General features: G+C 38.1%; 1 protein-coding gene across 19 annotated transcripts in view; it reads right to left on the bottom strand.

The window, feature by feature from the left end:
• Positions 1-20,497, bottom strand: part of PARD3 (par-3 family cell polarity regulator) — a 663,820-nt gene that overhangs the window by 242,129 nt on the left and 401,194 nt on the right. For all 19 annotated transcript variants that reach the window (XM_059184236.1, XM_059184243.1, XM_059184241.1 and 16 more), the window contains 2 exons: positions 6,846-7,034; positions 5,383-5,553 (listed from right to left, as the gene is read on the bottom strand). In XM_059184236.1, the coding sequence (XP_059040219.1) occupies positions 5,383-5,553; positions 6,846-7,034 (360 nt within the window). The remainder of the gene's footprint in view (positions 1-5,382; positions 5,554-6,845; positions 7,035-20,497) is intronic.

The raw sequence follows: 20,497 nt of genomic DNA on the forward strand, positions 1-20,497 counted from the left end.
GGCTTCTGGTTAGTAACTGTCACAATCTTATTATTCGAAATTTCAATATTTATGGGCTTATTCTATTTTATCCCCAATACCTGGCACAGGGCAGGTACTAGGTGACTAAATGTATGAATAAATTAATTTCCAACTGAATGACTCAGATTTTCCTCAAAATGGTTTGGAGATCTTATACACACTAGGCCACTGGAAGCAGGCCTCAAGCTGAGAGCACAGCACAGTACATAGCCTAGATTACAATGATATCTTGTGGAAAGCACTAACATCCAAAGGACGGGTGGAAACGAAACAATGAATAAAAAGACAGGCTTGAGGGGCACCTGGGTGGCTCAGTGGGTTAAGCCGCTGCCTTCGGCTCAGGTCAAGATCTCGGGGTCCTGGGGTCGAGTCCCGCATCGGGCTCTCTGCTCAGCAGGGAGCCTGCTTCCCCTCTCTCTCTCTCTGTCTGCCTCTCCGTCTACTTGTGATTTCTCTCTATCAAATAAATAAAATCTTTAAAAAAAAAAAAAAAAAAAGACAGGCTTGAGTTTTGAAGAGTGGTCCTAGTGTTCGGGTCAGTTTCAGGTTCTGCTGTCAGGCAGGACAACACTTCATCTCCTTCGATCCCGCCCCCTCACCACCCCCCGTGGGCTACACCAAGGATCAGAGAGGTACTGGAACCTCCCCAAGTCACTCTACCTATGGCAGACCCAAAATGTAACAGACTGTCTGATGCTAAAACCCATGCTTTTATTGTATGCTACTTCCTAACACAATCAGAATATAAACTGCCTGAACAACACAATCACGGCCAATTAGGCGCACTCGCATGTGTAAGAGGAATGGGCACCTTGCTTCTAAATTACTTTGCCACTACCCTGGCCTTGCAGCCATTAAGCAAATCATTCGACCTCTCCACATTTATTTCTTAATACATAAAGTGAAGAGAATCATAAATGATACCTTAGGCCCCTTCCTATTCTCATATAGCTTTCTAATTCTAAGAGGATTAAACTTCAGAGACTCATTTTAAAGTAGTCCCTGATGACTAAATCCTTCAGTATGGGGTCTAAGACAAGGCTCACCCGGCCACATTCTCTACTTGTACTAAGACGAGGCTTTACGTGTCTAACACAGATACAATGAGATAACTGCCAGCTGTGTTAAAGTGCTGTAATTTCTACAAACGTTAATTTCCTTGGAACATCTACAATCAGCATAATTGTCATACACAGGTTATTTTCAATCCTCAAGGAACAATGTCAAGTATTTACTCCCGTTCCCTCTACTCTCCTTCAAAGTCCTCAACAAAAGTTTTCTTTGTGATGGTAACCAACATTCCTGCCTCTTGCTTTATGTGTTATATCCAATGGAAAAGACTTATGAAGTTTTTCTCCAAAAAAGTTAATCTATCGGTCAGGAGCACAAAACAAGGGGAAGCCATTTCTCTCTCTCTCTTTTTTTCCCCCCTAAAGAAACAATTATTGTCAATGAGATGTTTTTAAATGTACTTAACAATAAAGGTAAGGAAAGCAAAGGAAATCCAGAATCACTGCCAAAATATTAGTTTGGTTACCATGCCTGATGGTTTTGTTTTGTTTTTAGAACTTCAGTTTCTTTAATATAACTATGTTATCTTTTCTTCTAAAAACATCAGCCTCCCTAGGATTATTTCCCTAGTCATTCCTTTCATGTTTAGGTGACAGCTCTGGGTTGGACATCAAGTGATGGAGAGGTAGGAACACAGCAGATGGACAAGGTCCCAGCCATCTCAGAATTCACAGTTCCCACAAAAGAAAACTAAAAAGAAAAACCAGGACAAGATGACTGCTGCTAGATGAAGGTAAGTAGTGGGACTATGGAATACTCTGGTGAGAGAAACAAACTAAAAGCTGAAAGCTGTCTTTGTGAGGGCAAGGAGCAGAATGGGCTCATGGGGCAAATCCAGAGGCGACAGAGAAATTGCAAGCAGTGCAGAGGAGCTCACGCTGGCCGCACGGGACAGGCTGGAGGGGCACAGACGCCAGCTTCTGCATGGCCCAGGGGCCCACGGGATGGAGACTGACGCCCATCCCGGAGAGGATGGAAACCTCCTGAAGGGATTTCAGCCAGGAATGACATGAACAAAGTGTTGTGAGCAAAAACCTGCCTTCCTGCAGGGTGAGGACGGACTAGAGCAGCCAATCCTGTGGGACAAGGTGGTGCCACAGCAAGGGGATGGCGTAAAGTGGCTCAAGGAGAGAGAGGTTCTGGAGGCAGAGGCTACCAAACTAGGGAAGGCATTGGAGATGTCAAGATTGAACTCACATCTCCAGCTTCTAAACCACAGAGTGGCAGTGGAGGTTTGTGAGGAGGAGGCAAGACCAGGGTGGATGAAGAACTCAGGGAGAACTGGTTTTGAAGGAAAAGCATAAACGAAGTCTTAGGCACCTTGTGACAAACCAGGGAGTATCTGGAACCAGAACAGAATTCTAGGCTAGGGTTTGTGGGACTGGTCCTAACATCGGGGGTACCTGAAGACCTCCCAAGGAGCATGCACAGAGTACAGGCCCCAGTCCAGGGAGAGCTCTGAGGCACACTCACAGTAACAGAGCAGACAGAAATAAAGGAACCTCAAAGGAGAGAGAAGAGCCAGAGTGAAGTAGGAGAAATATGAGGAGAGCAGGTAAGAAGAGCTGCAAGATGGCTGCTTCCAAGATTCCTGAAAGGCCAAGCGAAAGACACTGAGAAACATCTTCCAGAGAATGTCTCAAATGTGCTGTAGAGTGAAATGCTGGGTAAGGTGACGATACCTACTGTGGAGAGTTGACAAATAATTTTTGGGAAAAAAAAATTAAGATCATATACAGCACTTCCTACATAAAAGAAAAGGGCACAAAGAGATGTGACAAAGTACAAACCATTTTCCTTCTGCAAATTCTCATCTCCTCTGGTTTGAAATTACATATGCAAACCCCTGATTTAAAGATGAGTTAGTAAAATATAGTTTTGTGATATTGTCAAAGGCCGGACTCTGGCTGACTAATAGACCCAGAAGGAGGGAACCCAAGCACATTATTTTGGCTTGAGGTTCATTCATGACAAGACACTGTATGCTTGTATCAATATTTACTGTAACATAATTTACACATACTCTCTCGTAATTCAGGGAGCCGCTTTTCCAAAGGTAATATATAAGTACAACAGCAGCAAAATCATGTCTTATGCCTTATGGGAAGCTGAACTGAGCTCTTCTGTCTTCATATAATTCTTTAGTTAAACCCTGTCAGTACAAAAGGCTTCTCGGTAGTATTACAAAGAAAGCACAGCACTCGTGATACGATTTTTTTTTATATAATTGTTTTATAAGCTTATATTCTCCTAAGAAACAGTAATAACCAGCAATGTATGAAAATGATACCATAAGGAATATTGAATATTAAAGTCTATTACTGTCTATTGCAGCTGTTCCCTTACTTAAATCACTTCATTCACATAAATTCATATGAAGAAGTAAATGAGACACAGAGATATTTCAGTGGGATTCCAATTTCATGTGTTTTACAGGACAACAGGGAATAAAATCAGTGCTTTTATCAAAACATTTTCAGGCTGGTACAGGTTTGCTTTGCTACTGTTCAGGGAGTAATAGGGACTCATCCGAATCACAGGAAAGCATGTCTAGATTCAGGATGCTGGTCTTTAGTGTACACTTCTTAATGTTTTAAGTGCCCCCAGAACATCCCATGCTTTTCTGTGAAAGAAAAGTTTGAGAAGGCGTTTAGTAATTTTATTTTTAAAGAGACTGAGAATATGACATATTCTCCAGTAGAATACAAGTTTTGCAAGAGAAGGAGCCCCATCTGTTTTTATTCACTGCCATATCCCAAGGATCCAACACATTTCTTGAATATAGTAGATGCTCAATAAACATGTGCCAAACAAATACCATCCTACGAATGTGACATTATTCAGTTTTAGAGAAAGACCTACTAAAGAACATGTACTTGTGAACTTTGGAGATTTTTAAACTAGCACTTTACAGGACTTATATTAGAAAGGTCAGTTAATAATTTTTGGCAATGAATAAAAACTCTACTGTTCAAGAAAACCATTTCAGTAGCCTACTCTGAGGAAATCAGCATTTATATTTATCTTATGAAAATGAGTTCTTTTATGTCCCAGTGTTCTCCATTCTGAGATTTTTAGTTAAGGTTACACTGTTCTCGTATTGCTATGGAAATTAATGCATTAATTATTGTTAACAAGTTCTCCATTTGAAAAATAGTAAAGAATAAGTCAATAATCAATAACCTTTCCCAAATTGGTCACGTGTAGATTGACCACCCAACTTTCACTGCAAAACATGAATGCCCTACAGGATGGCATGAGTGATGAACACAATCTGAATAGCTCGCTTTATATATATAACATAGATTTTTTAAATTAAGAAAAACACTTAAACGATTTAGATATAATTTTCAGTTTGTATGATTTCCTAGTCATTTCCTTGTAGCTGGTTTGAAAATGTGGGGAGTTGAGCATTGATTAAAAACAAAAACAAACTCTACATTTTTAACAAGCTTTGCTCTCTAAATTCTCAGCTCCCACCTATTTCATATAGACGGCACATAATTTATAACAGATCTATGAACCTGCTTTTTTTTTTTTTTCAAGTTCTAACATTATCAAATCAATATAGAATTCCTTTTAAATTTTCAAATACCCCACTGTGCCAGAAAGTATGTTTCCACTTACTGTTTTTTAAAACTTGGGAAAAGAGATGATCACAACCTTCAGGAGAGGCTACTCTTGCAACTCTCTGCTAATGATGCACTGCTGCAAATATTTAGAACCCACCACAGCCTCATGCAATAGTTATCTCTCACAAAGCACGCCATCAAGAGGAAAATACCCCACCCCACAGTGAAGGAGAAAGGGGACATAGGGCACAAGAGGGGAGACTTGAACTTTTAACAATGTGACAAGAGAAACAGACTCTTCCCTGTCAGGGACTTTGAAAAGGCATCACATTTTAAAGAAACAAATGAACAAGCAATTGTTTCACTGTTTCTCTGTCCCAGGTACAACACTACTGAAGAGAAGAGAAACTGTTGGTTCCCAGAAGGAAAGTGTGTTCCTGTTTGCAAGAAGAGAACCCAGCTAAAGGTGCTTCTAAGATTTCCAGTGTTATCTGCTGAGTTGGCCATAAAAATACTCATGTGCACTTAGGAATTCTTTGAGCATAGAACTAAAAGAACAAATCGCAGTCCACAGTCAGACAATAAGAAGAGCAAAGATAATTTTATAATATTTGGAAGGAAAGTGCCAGGGCCTGCCATTCTTTGTCCATTAGGACAAAAACTTAGTCTTATTACAATTTCAAATGGAACTGTCTTGTTTTTATTTCCTACACTTTACCTCATTGCACTTGCTTATTCGCCTCGCCACAATGAGCTGGATCATTCCTCGCTTGTTCCCTTCGGTGGACATAGACCTTCTGAGGGTTTCCATGGCGTCTTGGTTTGTCTTGCCCAACAGGGATTCCCCATTCACTGCTATCAGTTGATCATTCACCCGAAGCCTTCCATCCTGGGAAGAAAACAGGTAAAAATAAGTGCTATTAAATAGTCTGTTATGAAAGAAGCTTCTTTCTCTTTAGTTTAAATAAAATAAAATAAAATAAAAACAAGGGGAAAGAAAGAAGGCTTTAATCCTAAAGGATTATGCCCAATTGAACAGGAGCACAATAATGTCTGAACAGCCATGGCAGCCTGTGTCTATTTCAATCATTTATACATTTGTAAATCAAGTCATTATCATAATCTGTTTACCAAAATAGCATACTAATTTAAAGGACACAAAGTGATTACTTTCTTGCTTCCAGAGACACCCATAGAGGTTATTTAGAACCCAAGACAAGAACAAGCTCAAGGCTGTGACACAATTACAGAGAAGTGCCCCCTTGACAAACAGGCAGGAAACTTGCTCTTCACTGGCCAACAGGCTAAGTGACCCACAGGCAGGGGAGAGCGGAAAGACGTGCCTTCCCGTAGAGCAGCTCTGTGCCCAAAACCTGAACTAAGTCTGCATGGATTATCTTCTTTCAACTGCAAGGACTAAGGTTTATAAAAATATGAGACCAAAAAAATGGGGACTCGAAGCTATGGATTCCATCCCGAAATGGGAAATCACGGAGATTTCCATTCGCTTGCTCACGAATGGGGTATTATGAGGAAAACCAAAAGGTGTTACAGGGTAAGCACGCCACCCTGGCACAAGGTCTCTTTGGAGCTGAAGGCAACCAAGATCCGGCAGATGCAGGAGGAGCTCTTTGCTCCCCGCCCAGCTGGCTGAAGAGAGAGTTCTTCTTACAAAGATGGCCCCTCACCTGTCCCTAACCAGAAAGAGAACCACCCTCACCACCAGAGACAGGGATGGCACGGAGGTAAGTCAGCGACGGAACAGACCAGACACAAGAAACCTGATTGACCGTCAGCTTCTGCCGTCTCTTTACCACACCTGACCTCACCGAGAAGCCCAAACCTCCTTTTTGCTTTTTTCTCTAGTTACTGCTCCACAACTTACTGCCCTTTGCTAAAACGGTATCTAAGCTTCTGAGTTTTCTTTAGCTTTTCTTTCTTTTCTGTAGAGCCCCTGTACCTGGAAAATTTTAAATATTAATGTCAATAAAATTTGTAAACATGTTCTGTTCATCTGGTCTTTTGCCAGTTTAATTCACAGGTGTGTACCCCTACACACACACACACACACACACACACACACACACACACACGGTGTATATGTTCCCAAGACAGGAATAGGGTAGTAATGAACTATTTTTGTTAATGGGCATAAGCTGATTAAAGTTAACATTTGCTTACTTTAGACGCCGCTCCTCCATTAATAATGGACTTGACGAAGATTCCCAAATCCGCATGGTTCTCTTTTGACCGGTTACCTTTGACACTGACACCAAGACCGGCTGATCCTGAATCGTTAAGTGGAACTTCAAATGTCAGAAATTCCCTGGTGCCGTCAGGTGTGAGAACAATATCCTCATCTTCTCCTTTCTAATAGGAAACAAAATTGCACGGCATGTTATATTCCAATGTTCCTTTCTCACAGCTATTTTTAAAGACTGCTAATGAGCAATGTTTAATCCTAACAGACACAGTATTTCCACCAAAGTTCCGTGACAAGATCCACGATAATAGTGCATCTGCACCCCCTCCAGATGACTCCTGGAACCAGCTGCTAATATTTTTATGTGGCACTTGTTTCAATATTGAAACAAACTCAAACCAGATTCTGAGAAATGTAGGGAAAAGTACAGCTGAAGACTGAAGACACGTGGACTCCTAGAGTTTAGTGTGGTTTTTTTTTGAGGGGCGGGGGAATCTGTTTATATATCCTAAACCACAGGAGAAAAACAGTCACAGCAGGAATCAAAATAAATAAATAGAACACCTTTGTCCTTTTAGTCATTAGGAATTTTTAATGTCATTAAGAGTTAAATGCTCAGTAACGGTCTGTCATTTTCTTCACAATTAATAAGTTCTGAGGATACAAAGCCAGTAGAAACAGGTTTCCATTTTCAGAGAGGCACTAGAGAGCTTTACCCTTCAACATCGTGAGGCAGAAAGCACAGTAGAGGACACATTTCCTCAACTCTGTCGCATGCCTCAGGCAGCTTGGGGGATATGCCCCAAGCTTCATGAATTCATGGTGAGCACAAGGTTTGATTTCGTAACTGTAGTCGTCACCGCATGAGAAGACTGCTTCAGACTGCAACACATATAAGACACCCAGCTCCTGCCCAGCCCCCTTCACACAGTGAGGAAGAATGGGATGCTGGAAGGAGAGCCTGATGAACCCCAGTAAGAGGACATGTTCTGCCACTCGGACACTGGGCACTGGGGAGACGCAGCCGGCCCCCAGACTTCTCTTCAGCAGCCCCACCTACGACCAGGACTCTACCCTGGTCATCTCCAAACAGGCAAGCACAGACTTCTTTTTCGAAGTTAGGACTTCCAACCACATAACAGCTAGGTGGCACAAACTTCAAATCACAGCCAGCCCCTCATCTAGCCCTACTACACGTTCCTCCTTTGCTTTCTCCAGTTTTGGAATATTTCTCCAGCATCTACCTAATCACTCAAGCTGGACTTATCAAATTGTAACTGAAAAATGGCTAAACATCTAATGGCATATAATTAGGCGAGACTATAATGCATCCTTAAAAGTGTGCTTTTAAAGAATGTTCAATCACAAATATGGAAAGGAGACCATCACGCAGCAATGTGGGGAGACTTCAGTTTTCCTCTCTGTGTCCCAACAAATGTTTAAATTTTTCTAGTAACTACCAAAATTAACATAATAATGCCGTGGTTTTTTTGTTTTTTACAAATTTGGGGATATAACAGCGCAACGAGATGAAATAATTTTTGGAAGTATAATATTTATCAATAAAAGATTATTTTGTACTGCAAAAGATAAGTTTTTTTTTTAAATCTCCAAATCCCTAATTATGTGATTCATGAAGTGATGTTTCTGATTTACTAATATCCACTTTAACGTTTTATGGTAGGATATTCCTTGTGCCATCTTTGCAAAAGACAACCTCATAGGTATTAGGACAAGGTATGTTTCAAAAAATAAAATAAAATCATTAATATGTTAAAAACAAGAAAACTATATAATAAAGAATACAAAATAAGAACAACTTGAAAAGATACACGGCAATTCCTATGTTACTATACAAAGCAAATATACTTCAGTGTCAAAGTCAAAAAAAAGCCTAAGTCTACCCATTATAAAGATGTTTATATTGAAAATATTCCCAGAGAATAATTATACCTCAAATAAAAGCATACCTCAAATAAAAGCAATGTATGAGAGAAATAATATCAAATACTCATATCAAAATATTGGTATAGCTCATATTTACTATGCTAATACTAATGTATATATTATATTCTATAAACTTTTATTCATATGGTTCAAAACAACTAAAAAATACTAAGTAATGACTGTGTGAATTAATACAGCTATCTCAATATAAAGTGTTATAGAAAACATAATGTATGAGTAAATTTTTATGTCTGAAATACAAAACAGTATCAAAACACACCATAGTGTCCTTCAGAATTATTTCAAATTCAGAAGTCATTAAAGGTAAAACATACTTTGTTAATCAGAATCAGTATTTATATTCCTGGAAAAGTTGCTTTTAAAAAGGTATAAAAAGCAAAGATAGTTCTTAGCTGGGCACATTTAGGTCTGATCATTGAGCACATTTGTTTGCCGCAAGCCTGTAAGGTTCTTAATTGTCACTTACTGATTTAGATCTTCAGTTTGGCTTTTTAATGTTTACTGATTTTCACATTTCCATAATGTTTTACTAAGGCTTAAAATTCTCATTTATTTTTCTACTTGAAAAATCAAGATAAGGAGCTGACTGAATATATGAAGAAAAATTTTAATCAAGTTGGAATCATTTCCTGACATGCCCTACTCTGAACCTGTCTTAAAGGAGACTATTTTCTCCACAGGAAAGTTTCATTTATTATGAAAAACTGCAGGATGGGAATGATATTCTTTTTCAGCTTTCTTATCAAGTCTTAAGTCATTATTATCATGAAAAACATTTAAGTAAGAGACTGTACTTTCCTTTGATATTTCATTATTAATCCATTTGGCTCTTGACATAAGACTGAAATTAATGCCAGCTTTTAGAACTTAATTTTCTGGCAGCAAAATCTTTTTTAAAAATTTGCTCTTCAAAAAACATTTTAAATGCCACATTATAGAGAACTTTTTACACTGTCTTCTAGTATGGAGATCTCTTCACTCTGATATAAAGGAGAAGCTAATTTTCTATCACCTTGAGGGTTTCCATCCAGATTGTGTAATTTACAACTATATGAATCAAAAAAAATTTTTTTTAAGATATTTTGTATTTATTTGAAAGAGAAAGAAATAGCGAGAGCAGGAACACAAGCAGTGGGAGTAAGAGAGGGAATACAGGTTTCCTACTAGGTTGGCAGCCCGATGTGAGGCTCAATCCCAGAACCCTGGGATCATGACCTGAGCCGAAGGCAGACACTTAATGACTGAGCCACCCAGGTGCCCCATGAGTCAATTTCTTTCTACAAAAACACAACAAATGTCCTTCCTTTATCTCTCATGCCATTTGTACATGACCGTGTCATTCAAGCTCACATGACACATGTAGGGACAAGCCAAGTGATTTTTTGCATTGATGCAACCTGGCATTTTTTACAGTGCCTACTACTCCCCTGTAGAGTATACTCTATATGCATACTAGAAGCAGGAAACCTGCAGAATGGGCAGTATGAAAGCTATCTGCTTTCCCACTATCCTCAGAACAGCGGGAAAGATGCACACTTCTATCTGCAGACAGAACAGTAACCACAAGTGTGCAACACCAGCAGGACACCTGTCCTTTTTCCTCAGACAGGAGTCCCAACAGCTGCGGGAAACAGCAGGCCCATAGGTCCCTCTGAGCCTGCTTGATCTGGAAAATGGGTCGATCCAAATGAGAGAGGGAAAAAAAGTTATCTTAAGTAGAGGAAAAAAATTGAGCAGAATCATCTCTGAGCCTCAATATACTACAATTTTAATATGAGTGCACAAAATACTGGAAAGACATGGTATGGTTATGTATCCAGGTCATAGGAGGCCCTAAAATCACAGATGTGAGTACAATAGCTGATTTCAGGGTCTGCAAAGAAATAAATGACTCGACATATTTCATTTGTGAAATTGAGGAAGTAAATGTAAATATATAAAATTTGCCTTCAATGCCTGCTACTATATTGGTCTTTTGTCCCAGTTCCTGACACACGGCAAAAAAACCCCTGTATTTCCTAGTAAGATTGTTTCTGACACAGAGCTCCGAAATCCCTTGGGATTTTCTGGATGTTAGGGGCATCTTTTGTTCTAATGAGGTGACATTTGGTGGATTCCTTGGTGGCTCCCGGATGGGATCTGGCCACCAGAAAGAGCAAGCCATGATTAGAAGTTAAGAACTTCAGCTCAAGCCCATTCTCCAAGGACGGGAGAGGGGCTGAAAACTGATTTAATAACTGATCACGCCTATATACTGATGCCTCTATAACAACTGTGAAAATATGAGATTCAGAGAGTTTCCAGGTTGATAAAGTATCAATTTACCAGAATGGGGGCACACCCCCACTCCAAAGGGACAATAACTCCTGAGCTTGGGAACTTGCAGATTTTTGCCCTGAATATCTCTTCATTTGGTTTTTCTGTTTGTGCCCTTTAAAATATCCCCTGTAGGGGCATCTGGGTGGCTCAGTTAGTCAACTGTCTGCCTTCAGCTCAAGTCATAACCCAGGGTCCTGGGATCAAGCCCGGCTTCAGATTCCCTGCTCAGTGAGGAGTGTGTTTCTCCCTCTCCCTCTGCTCATGTATTCTCTTTCTCTCTCTCTCTCTCTCTCTCTCTCTCTCAGTTGCTCATTCTCTCTCCAATAAATATTTTTAAAAATAAAATACCTTTGTAAGAAACTGGCAAGATCCTGGGTTCTGTGAGTTGCTCCAGTAGATTATCAAACTGAAGGAGATAGTCCTTCAAAGGCTCAAAAAAACCTTTGATTCGTGGCCAAGTTAGATAGAAGTTGTGAGTGGCCTGAGGACCCACTACTTCCTTATGGCCTCTGAGTGGGGGGCAGTCTTGTGGGACCAAGCCCATAACCTGAGGGATCTACACTAACTCCAGACAGTATAAAAAAAGTAAATGGTCTAGAAAATTCACACATTTGGTGTCAGAACTGTTGTGAGTATGAGCAGAGAAATAATGGCAAAGTTTTTGCTGCTCCCTGCTCCACTCCAATTTACTGACTCACTCTCTCGCTCCCTTTTCCACTGAGTTAATTTCATTATTGCACAAACGTGATGACTTAGTAACAAAAAGATGAACACTCACAACAAATATGAAAGAGAGATGGATGAGCAATTCATTAAAGAAAGATGAATGAACCAAAAAAAATAGGTAAAATAAGCTACTTGCAACGAAAGCATGCAATCAACAAAAGTTATCAAACTACTGAAGAAAACTGCTTTAAGTAATGCTATCCAAGAATGCAGAAAGGATGGTGAAATGGGTACTTCCTTGCACTCTGGTGAAATATAGAAAGATACAACACTTATCGAAGTCAATTTGACATCACTTAATAAGAGCCCTCACATTTTTAACCCCAAAAATAGTAGTACTTTAGTAATATGTCCTAAAACACCATGATCAAGAATGAATGTTAGGACGTTCACTGCTTTATATGACAGCTAAAAAATAAGAAAAACCTACGTGAATGATATTAGGTAGATAATGTCATACTATTCAGCTATTAAAATGTCTTAAATCAGTATCCCATTTGGTGGGACAGAAGAACATTTATGACTAAGAAATTGGGTTTTATTCTGTAAGCTCTCTTAACTTCCAATACGTCACCCATCATAAGCCCTGATATCCTATTTTAATAAATTGTTTAATGTCTGCCTTTTCGTATCAGTAAAAGTTTTAGGAGAAAGGGACATATCAACCTGTCCTTCTGCTTTGGACATGACATTTATTAGCTACAGGATATGTGCCTGGTACACCATATATATATGGTGTACACACACGATATATAAAATTTATATGTATAATTTATATTATATATAATTATAATTTATATATATTTATATTTTTATATATAGGCTGCATAGGTAAAGGAGAAAATCATGAAAAATACACATCAAAATGGTGGCACTGAAGTCACATAATCGCAGATGATTTTTTCTTCTATACTTGACTGGTTTTTGTAAAATCCATTATACACTACTGCTTTGTAACATAAAAATCCTATTGCATGCCACTTCTTTAATTCTTTTTCCTCTTCAAAAACCCAGTGAAGGAAAGAAGGGCTAGGACCATGGTTATAAATGCTGGGCAGGGGCTGGTACTCAGAAGGGACACCAGAGTTCTTACAAAACCATTACACCATGGTGACAGAACATCATGTTCTCAAGCTAACAAAAGGTTTACAGAAGTTGAAGGGAGATTACATTCATTCAACACAAAGAGATTAAATAATATGCAGTTATCACAAATAGGAACAACCATTCATGTTTTTAGTTATCAGGAGGATTTTTTAAATAGATGAGTTATCTTGGTTTTACTTTATTTTTTTCACAGAAGAATGATCCTCTAGTCAAAGTTTCTTTAAGTTATATATTTTAATTTATCCCATGTGTGAGATGAATGTTTATATACATTATCTATGCTGATATGTTAAGGTTAATTATTCTTATTAGCAAAGTCAAAATATCATATCTGGCTTTATTGAGCTCTATGCTAAATCAAGTGGTAGATGTAAAATAAATAAAATTTAAAGAATTTATTGGCTTGATAATATAAAAACAGATAATGTTTTATACAGTTAATAATCAGTAATATTGTTAGAAAAATCCTTATCAAATTAAAAAAATACCACAAAAACCAAAACTGAGGTGCATTCTCATAGTAACCTGCTCTTCAAAAATGAAAAATAAAGATAAACTGAGGAAATGTTCCAGATTACATTAGACTGAAGAAACATGACAGCTAAATCCCTCACATGGTCCTGAATTGGAAACCAAACCAGGATTTGATTCTTATGTATCCATCCATTCATTCATTTTCAAGTCAATGTTAATTTCATTATCTTTGGCAACTATACTGTGGTTGCATAAGGAAAGGCCCTTGTTTTTAAGATGGATACACTGAAATATTTACGGATAAAGAGAGTTACATCAGCAATTTATTCTCAATTCAGAAAAAAAATTCAGGGCGCCTGGGTGGCTCAGTGGTTAAGCCGCTGCCTTCGGCTCAGGTCATGATCTCAGGGTCCTGGGATCGAGTCCCGCATCGGGCTCTCTGCTCAGCAGGGAGCCTGCTTCCTCCTCTCTCTCTCTCTGCCTGCCTCTCTGCCTACTTGTGATTTCTCTCTGTCAAATAAATAAATAAATAAATAAATCTTTAAAAAAAAAAAAAAATTCATATAGTGGGAAGGAAAGGAGGAAAAAGTAGAGGGGGAGTGGAAGATGAAAGATAATTAGGTATCAAATGCGGTAAAATATTAACAATCAGGGAGTGTGGTGAAGGGCATACTGGAGTCCTCTGTACTGTTTTTGAAACTTTTTTAAAGGTCTTACATTTCAGGAAAAAAAAATGGTACAAAGAATTATCCAGAATAGTTCTGCTATATCTAAAACAGTTTCCATTTTAAAACAGGTATTTCTACCAACATAAAAAATAACCTAAGAGTTCAGTAGCCAAAAAAAAAATCAATTTTTTAAAATATCAATTTTATTACTATCTACAAAAGGAGGACAATAAACAATAACCAAGATATGTTTCTCAAGGAAAAGCACACCAAACACTAAGAAAGCCTCATCTTACTACGGTAATAATAAAAAATTTCAAATGAATTCCTTAAAGCTGACAAAGAGATTGACTATACAAAATCACTACTATTTTTATAATATCATGAAAATATTATTCTATCCTAATTTGGAGAAAGATCATATTAACATTAAGTTTGAATCAGGGCACCTTGGCTAGCTCAGTCAGAAAAACTCCTGGTCTCAGGGTTTTAAGTTCAAGCCTCATGTTGGGTTTAGAGATAATAAACAAACAAACACACTTTAAAAAATGAAAATAAGTTTGAATCATCTGAATTTAAACTTAATTAAATTAACTTAAACTTAAAAATAGCTTAAAATAAGTTCGAGCATTTAAGCACTAAAAATAGCTCAAGATTATATAAAATGTTTTATTACAATGGCAAGATTTGCTACTCAAAATCAAACTACTAAAACCAACATATGATTATTGTCTCATAGTAAAATTCTTCATCAAAAACTCAAAAAAACACTTTAAAGTGTGTTCTCTACAGTATCAACATTAATTTACATTAAAGGGCCTATAGAAGTGTTTCATTATGAATTTAACCCAAAGAATTTGTACAAAGACATTGCTAAAAATGTAATGACTCAAAATTCACTCCCTCACTAAGCTCTCTATTTCCTTTGTCTGTTTTTATCCAGCTTTTTTGAGATATAATTACTACAAAGCATTGTATAAGTCTAAGATGTGCAATGGGTTGACTTGATATACTGACAGATTGAAAAATGATTACCACCACAGTAATACCTCCATCACATCCCATAATTATATATTCTTTCCGTAAGAACAGTTAAGGTCTACTCTCTTAGCAACTTTCAAGTATATACTATTGTACTATTAATTATAATCACTATTCTATACCCTAGATCCCCAGACCTTATTAATCTTATAAATGGAAGCTTATCCTCTTTAACCAACATCTTCTCTTTCCTCCCATGCCCCATCCCCTGGTAAACACCATTCTAGTCTGTTTCTACAAGTTTGGCTTTTTAGATTCCACATGTAAGGGATACCAGACAGTATGTGTCTGGAGCAGAATGCCCTCAAGTTTCACCCATTTTGTTGCAAATGGCAGGATGTTCTTCCCTCTTGTGACTGAATAACATTCCATTGTATATAGACATCGTATCTTCTTTATCTATTAATCTACTGATGAACATTTAGGTTACTTGCTATGCTGCAATGAATAGGGGAGTACAGATATCTCTTTGAGATTCTGATTTCAATTCTTTGGATACATATACTCAAAAGTGGGATTGCTAGATCACACGGTAGCTCTATTTTTATGAGGAAGCTTCGTACTATCATGCCTTATGGCTGTACCAATTTACATCCCCACCAACAATGTACAAGGGTTCCCTTTCCCACTTTGTCCCAACACTTGTTATCTCTTGCCATCTTGAGGGTAGTCACTCTAACAGTTGTGAGGTGACTTATGGTTTTGATTCGCATTTCCCTGATGATTAACTGACATTTAGCACTTTTTCATGTTATCTCCTGGCCATTTGTAAGTCTTCTCTGGAAAAACTTCTGTTCAGCTCCTCTGCCTATTTTCTAATCAGATTGTTGATTTTTTAGCTATGGAGTTGTATGAATTCTTTATGTACTCTGGATATTGACCCCTTACGAGATGTAATGATTTGCCAACATGTTCTCCCATTCTCTAGGTTGTCTTTTCATTTTATGGATTTCCTTTGCTGTGCAGAAGCTTTTTAATTTGATGTAGTTGCTATTGTTTATTTTTGCTTTTGTTACCTTTGCTTTTGGTGTCAAATACAGAAAATCACCAGCAAGTCCAACGTCAAGGAGTGTGTTTTCTTCCTTGGAGTTTTTTATAGTTTCTAAATCCATTTAAATCCTTTATCCATTTTATGTTGATTTGTGTGTATCGTGTAAAACACGAGTTTAGTTTCATTCTTTTGCATGTGTCTATCAAGTTTTCTCAACAAGACTATCCTTTCCCCATTGCAGAGTCTGGGTTCTTTGTCACAAATTAATTGACCATATGTAGATGGGTTCATTTCTGGTCTCTTTATGCTGTTCCATTGACCTATGTGTCTGGTTTTATCGCCAGTTCCATACTGTTTTGATAACTGTAGCTTTGTAATATAGCTTGAAATCAGGAAGTGTGATGCCTCCAGCTCAGTTGTTCCTTCTTAGTATGGCTTCAGCTGCCAGGGTCTTTGGTAGTTCACCGTGAATTTTAGTCTTACTTTTCCATGTCTGTGAAAAAATGTAACTGGAATTTTGATAGGAATTGCATTAAAATCTGTAGATGACTTTGGGCAGTATGGACATTTTAACAATATTAATTCTTTAAACCCATGAGTATCTTTCCATTTATTTGCATCACCTTCAACTTCTTTCACCAATGCCTTACGGTATTCCATGTTCAAATCTTCACCTTCCTGGTTAAATTTATTCCTAGGTATTTTATTCTTTTTGATGCTACTGCAAATAGAATTGCGCTCTTTATTTCTTCAATGGTTTTCTCATTTTACCATGGGATCATTTACTTTGTCTCCTATAACCATTAGTTAAATGAACCTCTTAATGACAATGCTTATTACCTAGCTCATTAAATCTCTAAATCAAGACTAAGTACACTGAAGTTACCCTATCAAGATACCTCCTGATCTTCCAGGAGGTTCTCAAAGACTCCCCAGTGTATCCCTCTATTTCCCATAGGGAGAATCCACTAACTCTTTTGGGAATGCATTTGAATTCATGACATTTAAGCTTATCTTATCTCTGTGCTCTCCTATCAACTCTAAACCATATTATTTTCCAAAGGCCTACTTTCATGTCATGACCCCGAAAAACATTTAACATCAAATTGTATTTTGACATGGATCCTACTCAAGTGTTCTTTTGGGGACTTCCTAAGCAGGTTTGCATTAGGCCTATTTGAAGCCAAGGAAGAAAATGGCACTTTGGTAAGTCAAGGCCTTATAGCCAGCAGGTAAATTCACTACACCTCACTGTGATGCTAATTTGATATGTCAACTCACAGGATGTTTTTGAATGAGATTCATATTTAAACTGATGAACTCTGAATAAACAGATTGCCCTCCACAACGTGGGCAGGCCTCATTCAATCAGTTACAGGCCAAATAAAAGAGAAAGACAACCTCCCTGAGGAAGAGGAGACTCTCCAGCTAACCGACTTCAGACTTTATCTGCTACACTGGCTCTCTGGAGTCTGCAGCCTGCTGACCCACACCGCAGATGGGGACTCGGTGACCTCAACAATCACGCGATCCCAACTATTGTACTAAATCTCTTCTTGTATATGCACATATCCTTTTAGTTCTGTTTTTCTGGGCACCACTGACTAGTAACCCATGTATTTGTCTTGTCCTACCAGGACACCCATGCAAGATGCTTTATATTAAGGGAATAAACTTCTCAAAGGCAAAGGATCTTGTTCAGGACATGGAGCAAGTGATGGTGAGCCTGTGCTAAATAATTTGGCTATCTGTCCAATTTTGAATCGGTAATTTGAAACCAGAATCTCTAATCTTGAAAGAGGACTTCAACTATTTCCATTTTGACCTCAATCTGTATTTTCTAATGGATTAAGTTCTTCTTTTCAGTTTACTTCTTAACTCAGGAAAAGACCCTGCCAGCAAAGCACACCCTGATGGGAGCTAAAACTACCACCTCAGGCAATAAGGACTCCCCTGTGTCACCCAAGAGTCCAACACAATGATCAACCTGACATTCATAGCCCGCCTGTATGTGCTAGAGGCGGTCAGTTAGGTTCTAACAGGAAGCCCCGAGGCCAGACAAAAGAAAGTCATGACCAGCTATTGAGAAAGTCAGAGGCATGTCCTGGCAACACTCCAGAACAGAATCACAAGAACCTAGGTCAAACTAGACAGGCCCAAGATGGCTGACAAAGTAGGCTGGAAACCCCTGCCCAAATAAGGAAGAAAAGGCTCAAAACCAGCTTCCAAGAAATCCATACCCAAGTAGTGAATATTCCATAACTGTCAATAAAGGACCCTACCCTTAGGGTCATGAGCTCACTCACTGGCCTTCTCACATCTGTAGAGTGTACTCTCACTTGAACGAACATTCCAGCTTCTGTCTCTGGCCTGCTGTGTTGTGTCTGTCCTGTAATTCTTTCTCATCACGAGACTTAAAGATTTGGGTGATCTTTGGAACAGACTAGGTTGAAGACTCAGGGCCCAAGTATCCCCAGCTCACGTGGCAGTTATGTTTGCGTACCAACCTTTGCTCCACATTCTCCTTCTATAAACCTGGAAGTATTTTCAGCACTTTGAAGACAGTCTTTGAGATATTATTAGTCCACTGTCTTTCCAGTGTTGGCCTCACTGAAATAAATTCTTTTCTTGTTTACCTATCACTTGTTTCTCTGCCTCTGGATCCTGTCAGCAGCAGGTAGCTGAAACTGGTCTGTTTGGACCCCAAGAGCTAGGTGCTCTGGCACCCTTTTGCCCCAGCTACAATCTCCTGCTCTTATTAATTAAGATAATATTTAGAAGATGTACAGGAAGCTTCCATCTAATATATTCAAGAGGTCTACTTGTCATTGAACTTATTTGTGTATCTTAATGATGTGTTTTCAATTTCTCAAACTAAATCAGTTATGAGTCATTGTAATAATCAACCAAATAAACAAATGAATTGACTTTTATGACATATCTATTCTCAAGGTGCTTACAATTACCTAAAAGTTTAAATAATATCAGAGAATTTCAAGACTTGAATAAATTTAATGACTTGCCCTCAAAAGGTACAATGAGAGGCAGAGACCCAGGAAGTCATATTTTTAAAATTATAAATGTAACATGAAGCCTTTATTTTTTTTTAAGATTTTATTTATTTAAAAAAAAAGATTTTATTTATTTGACAGAGAGACAACAAGAGAGGGAACACAAGCAGGGAGAGTGGGAAAGGGAAAGGCAGTCTTCCCGCCCAGCATGGAGCCTGACAAGGGTTCTATCCCAGCACCCTGGGATCATGACCTGAACGGAAGACAGACGCTTAAGGACTGAGCCACCCAGGTGCCCAACATGAAGCCTTTAACAACCCAAACGGTATTCTATTATATACAGAGGAAGAGCAGAAACAGAGGCAGATGTGAGAGGACATATTAAAAACAGTTAAACAAAAACAACAACAAAAAAGAAAACATTTAGGAAAAAACCAAACTGATTTCTGACTGAGCTTGGAAAAACTCTCATCAGAAAAAATTTCCATTTGTAATCAGAAATCAGACACACATACATATGTATATTTCTTCTTTTGTTAAGATGACTGAATTGTCATTTGCTGAACAAACTTTCTCATGAACACAGGAGGCTACTGGGTATAGGTAGTGGGCTGAAATGGACCTTGGAATTCTCAGTGGAATATGACATTTAAAGCCAATGCCACTTCTTACCCTCAGTGATTGAAAAGGTCAGGGCTAATCATCAATTTCCTCACCAGGACAGCCTAAATGTTTTGAAAGAACATGCCTAACTTTAGAGCTTATAGCATGATTTTCTAGCTCACGTTGTCCTGACTTCAACAGGTGCTAATTATGGGCACTGACCCCTCACATAGTAGAAAATCCTCATATAAAATTGACTCCCCATAAACTGTACTAACAGCCTTACTGATAACATAAATAGTTGATTAACACATATTTTCTATGTTAAATATATTATTTGTTGTATTCTTACATTAAAATAAGCTAAAGAAAAGAAAACGTTATGAGGAAAGTCAAAGAGAAAACTACATTTACAATAAGGTACTGTTTCTATCCTAACTAACTAAACAAATAAATAAATAAAAATCCACATGTAAGTGGGCCCACACAGTTCAAACCCTTATTCAGGGTCAACTGTACTTTATGTGGGAAATCATTCTGTTTTCCTAAAAGCTATAGGATGAGATCCCAACAATAAAGGGGTAGTTATTCACCAAGGGTCGCAGTGCAGAATACTTCCCCCATTTAGCATTTATCTTTTCACTATATCATAGTATGGTTATTGCTATACAAAAACTTTCTATAGACAAATCTAAATCTATTTATCGAATGAACATCTTGGT

This window comes from Mustela lutreola, chromosome 8 (assembly GCF_030435805.1).
Source record: "Mustela lutreola isolate mMusLut2 chromosome 8, mMusLut2.pri, whole genome shotgun sequence".
NCBI classification, from domain to species: Eukaryota; Metazoa; Chordata; class Mammalia; order Carnivora; family Mustelidae; genus Mustela; species Mustela lutreola.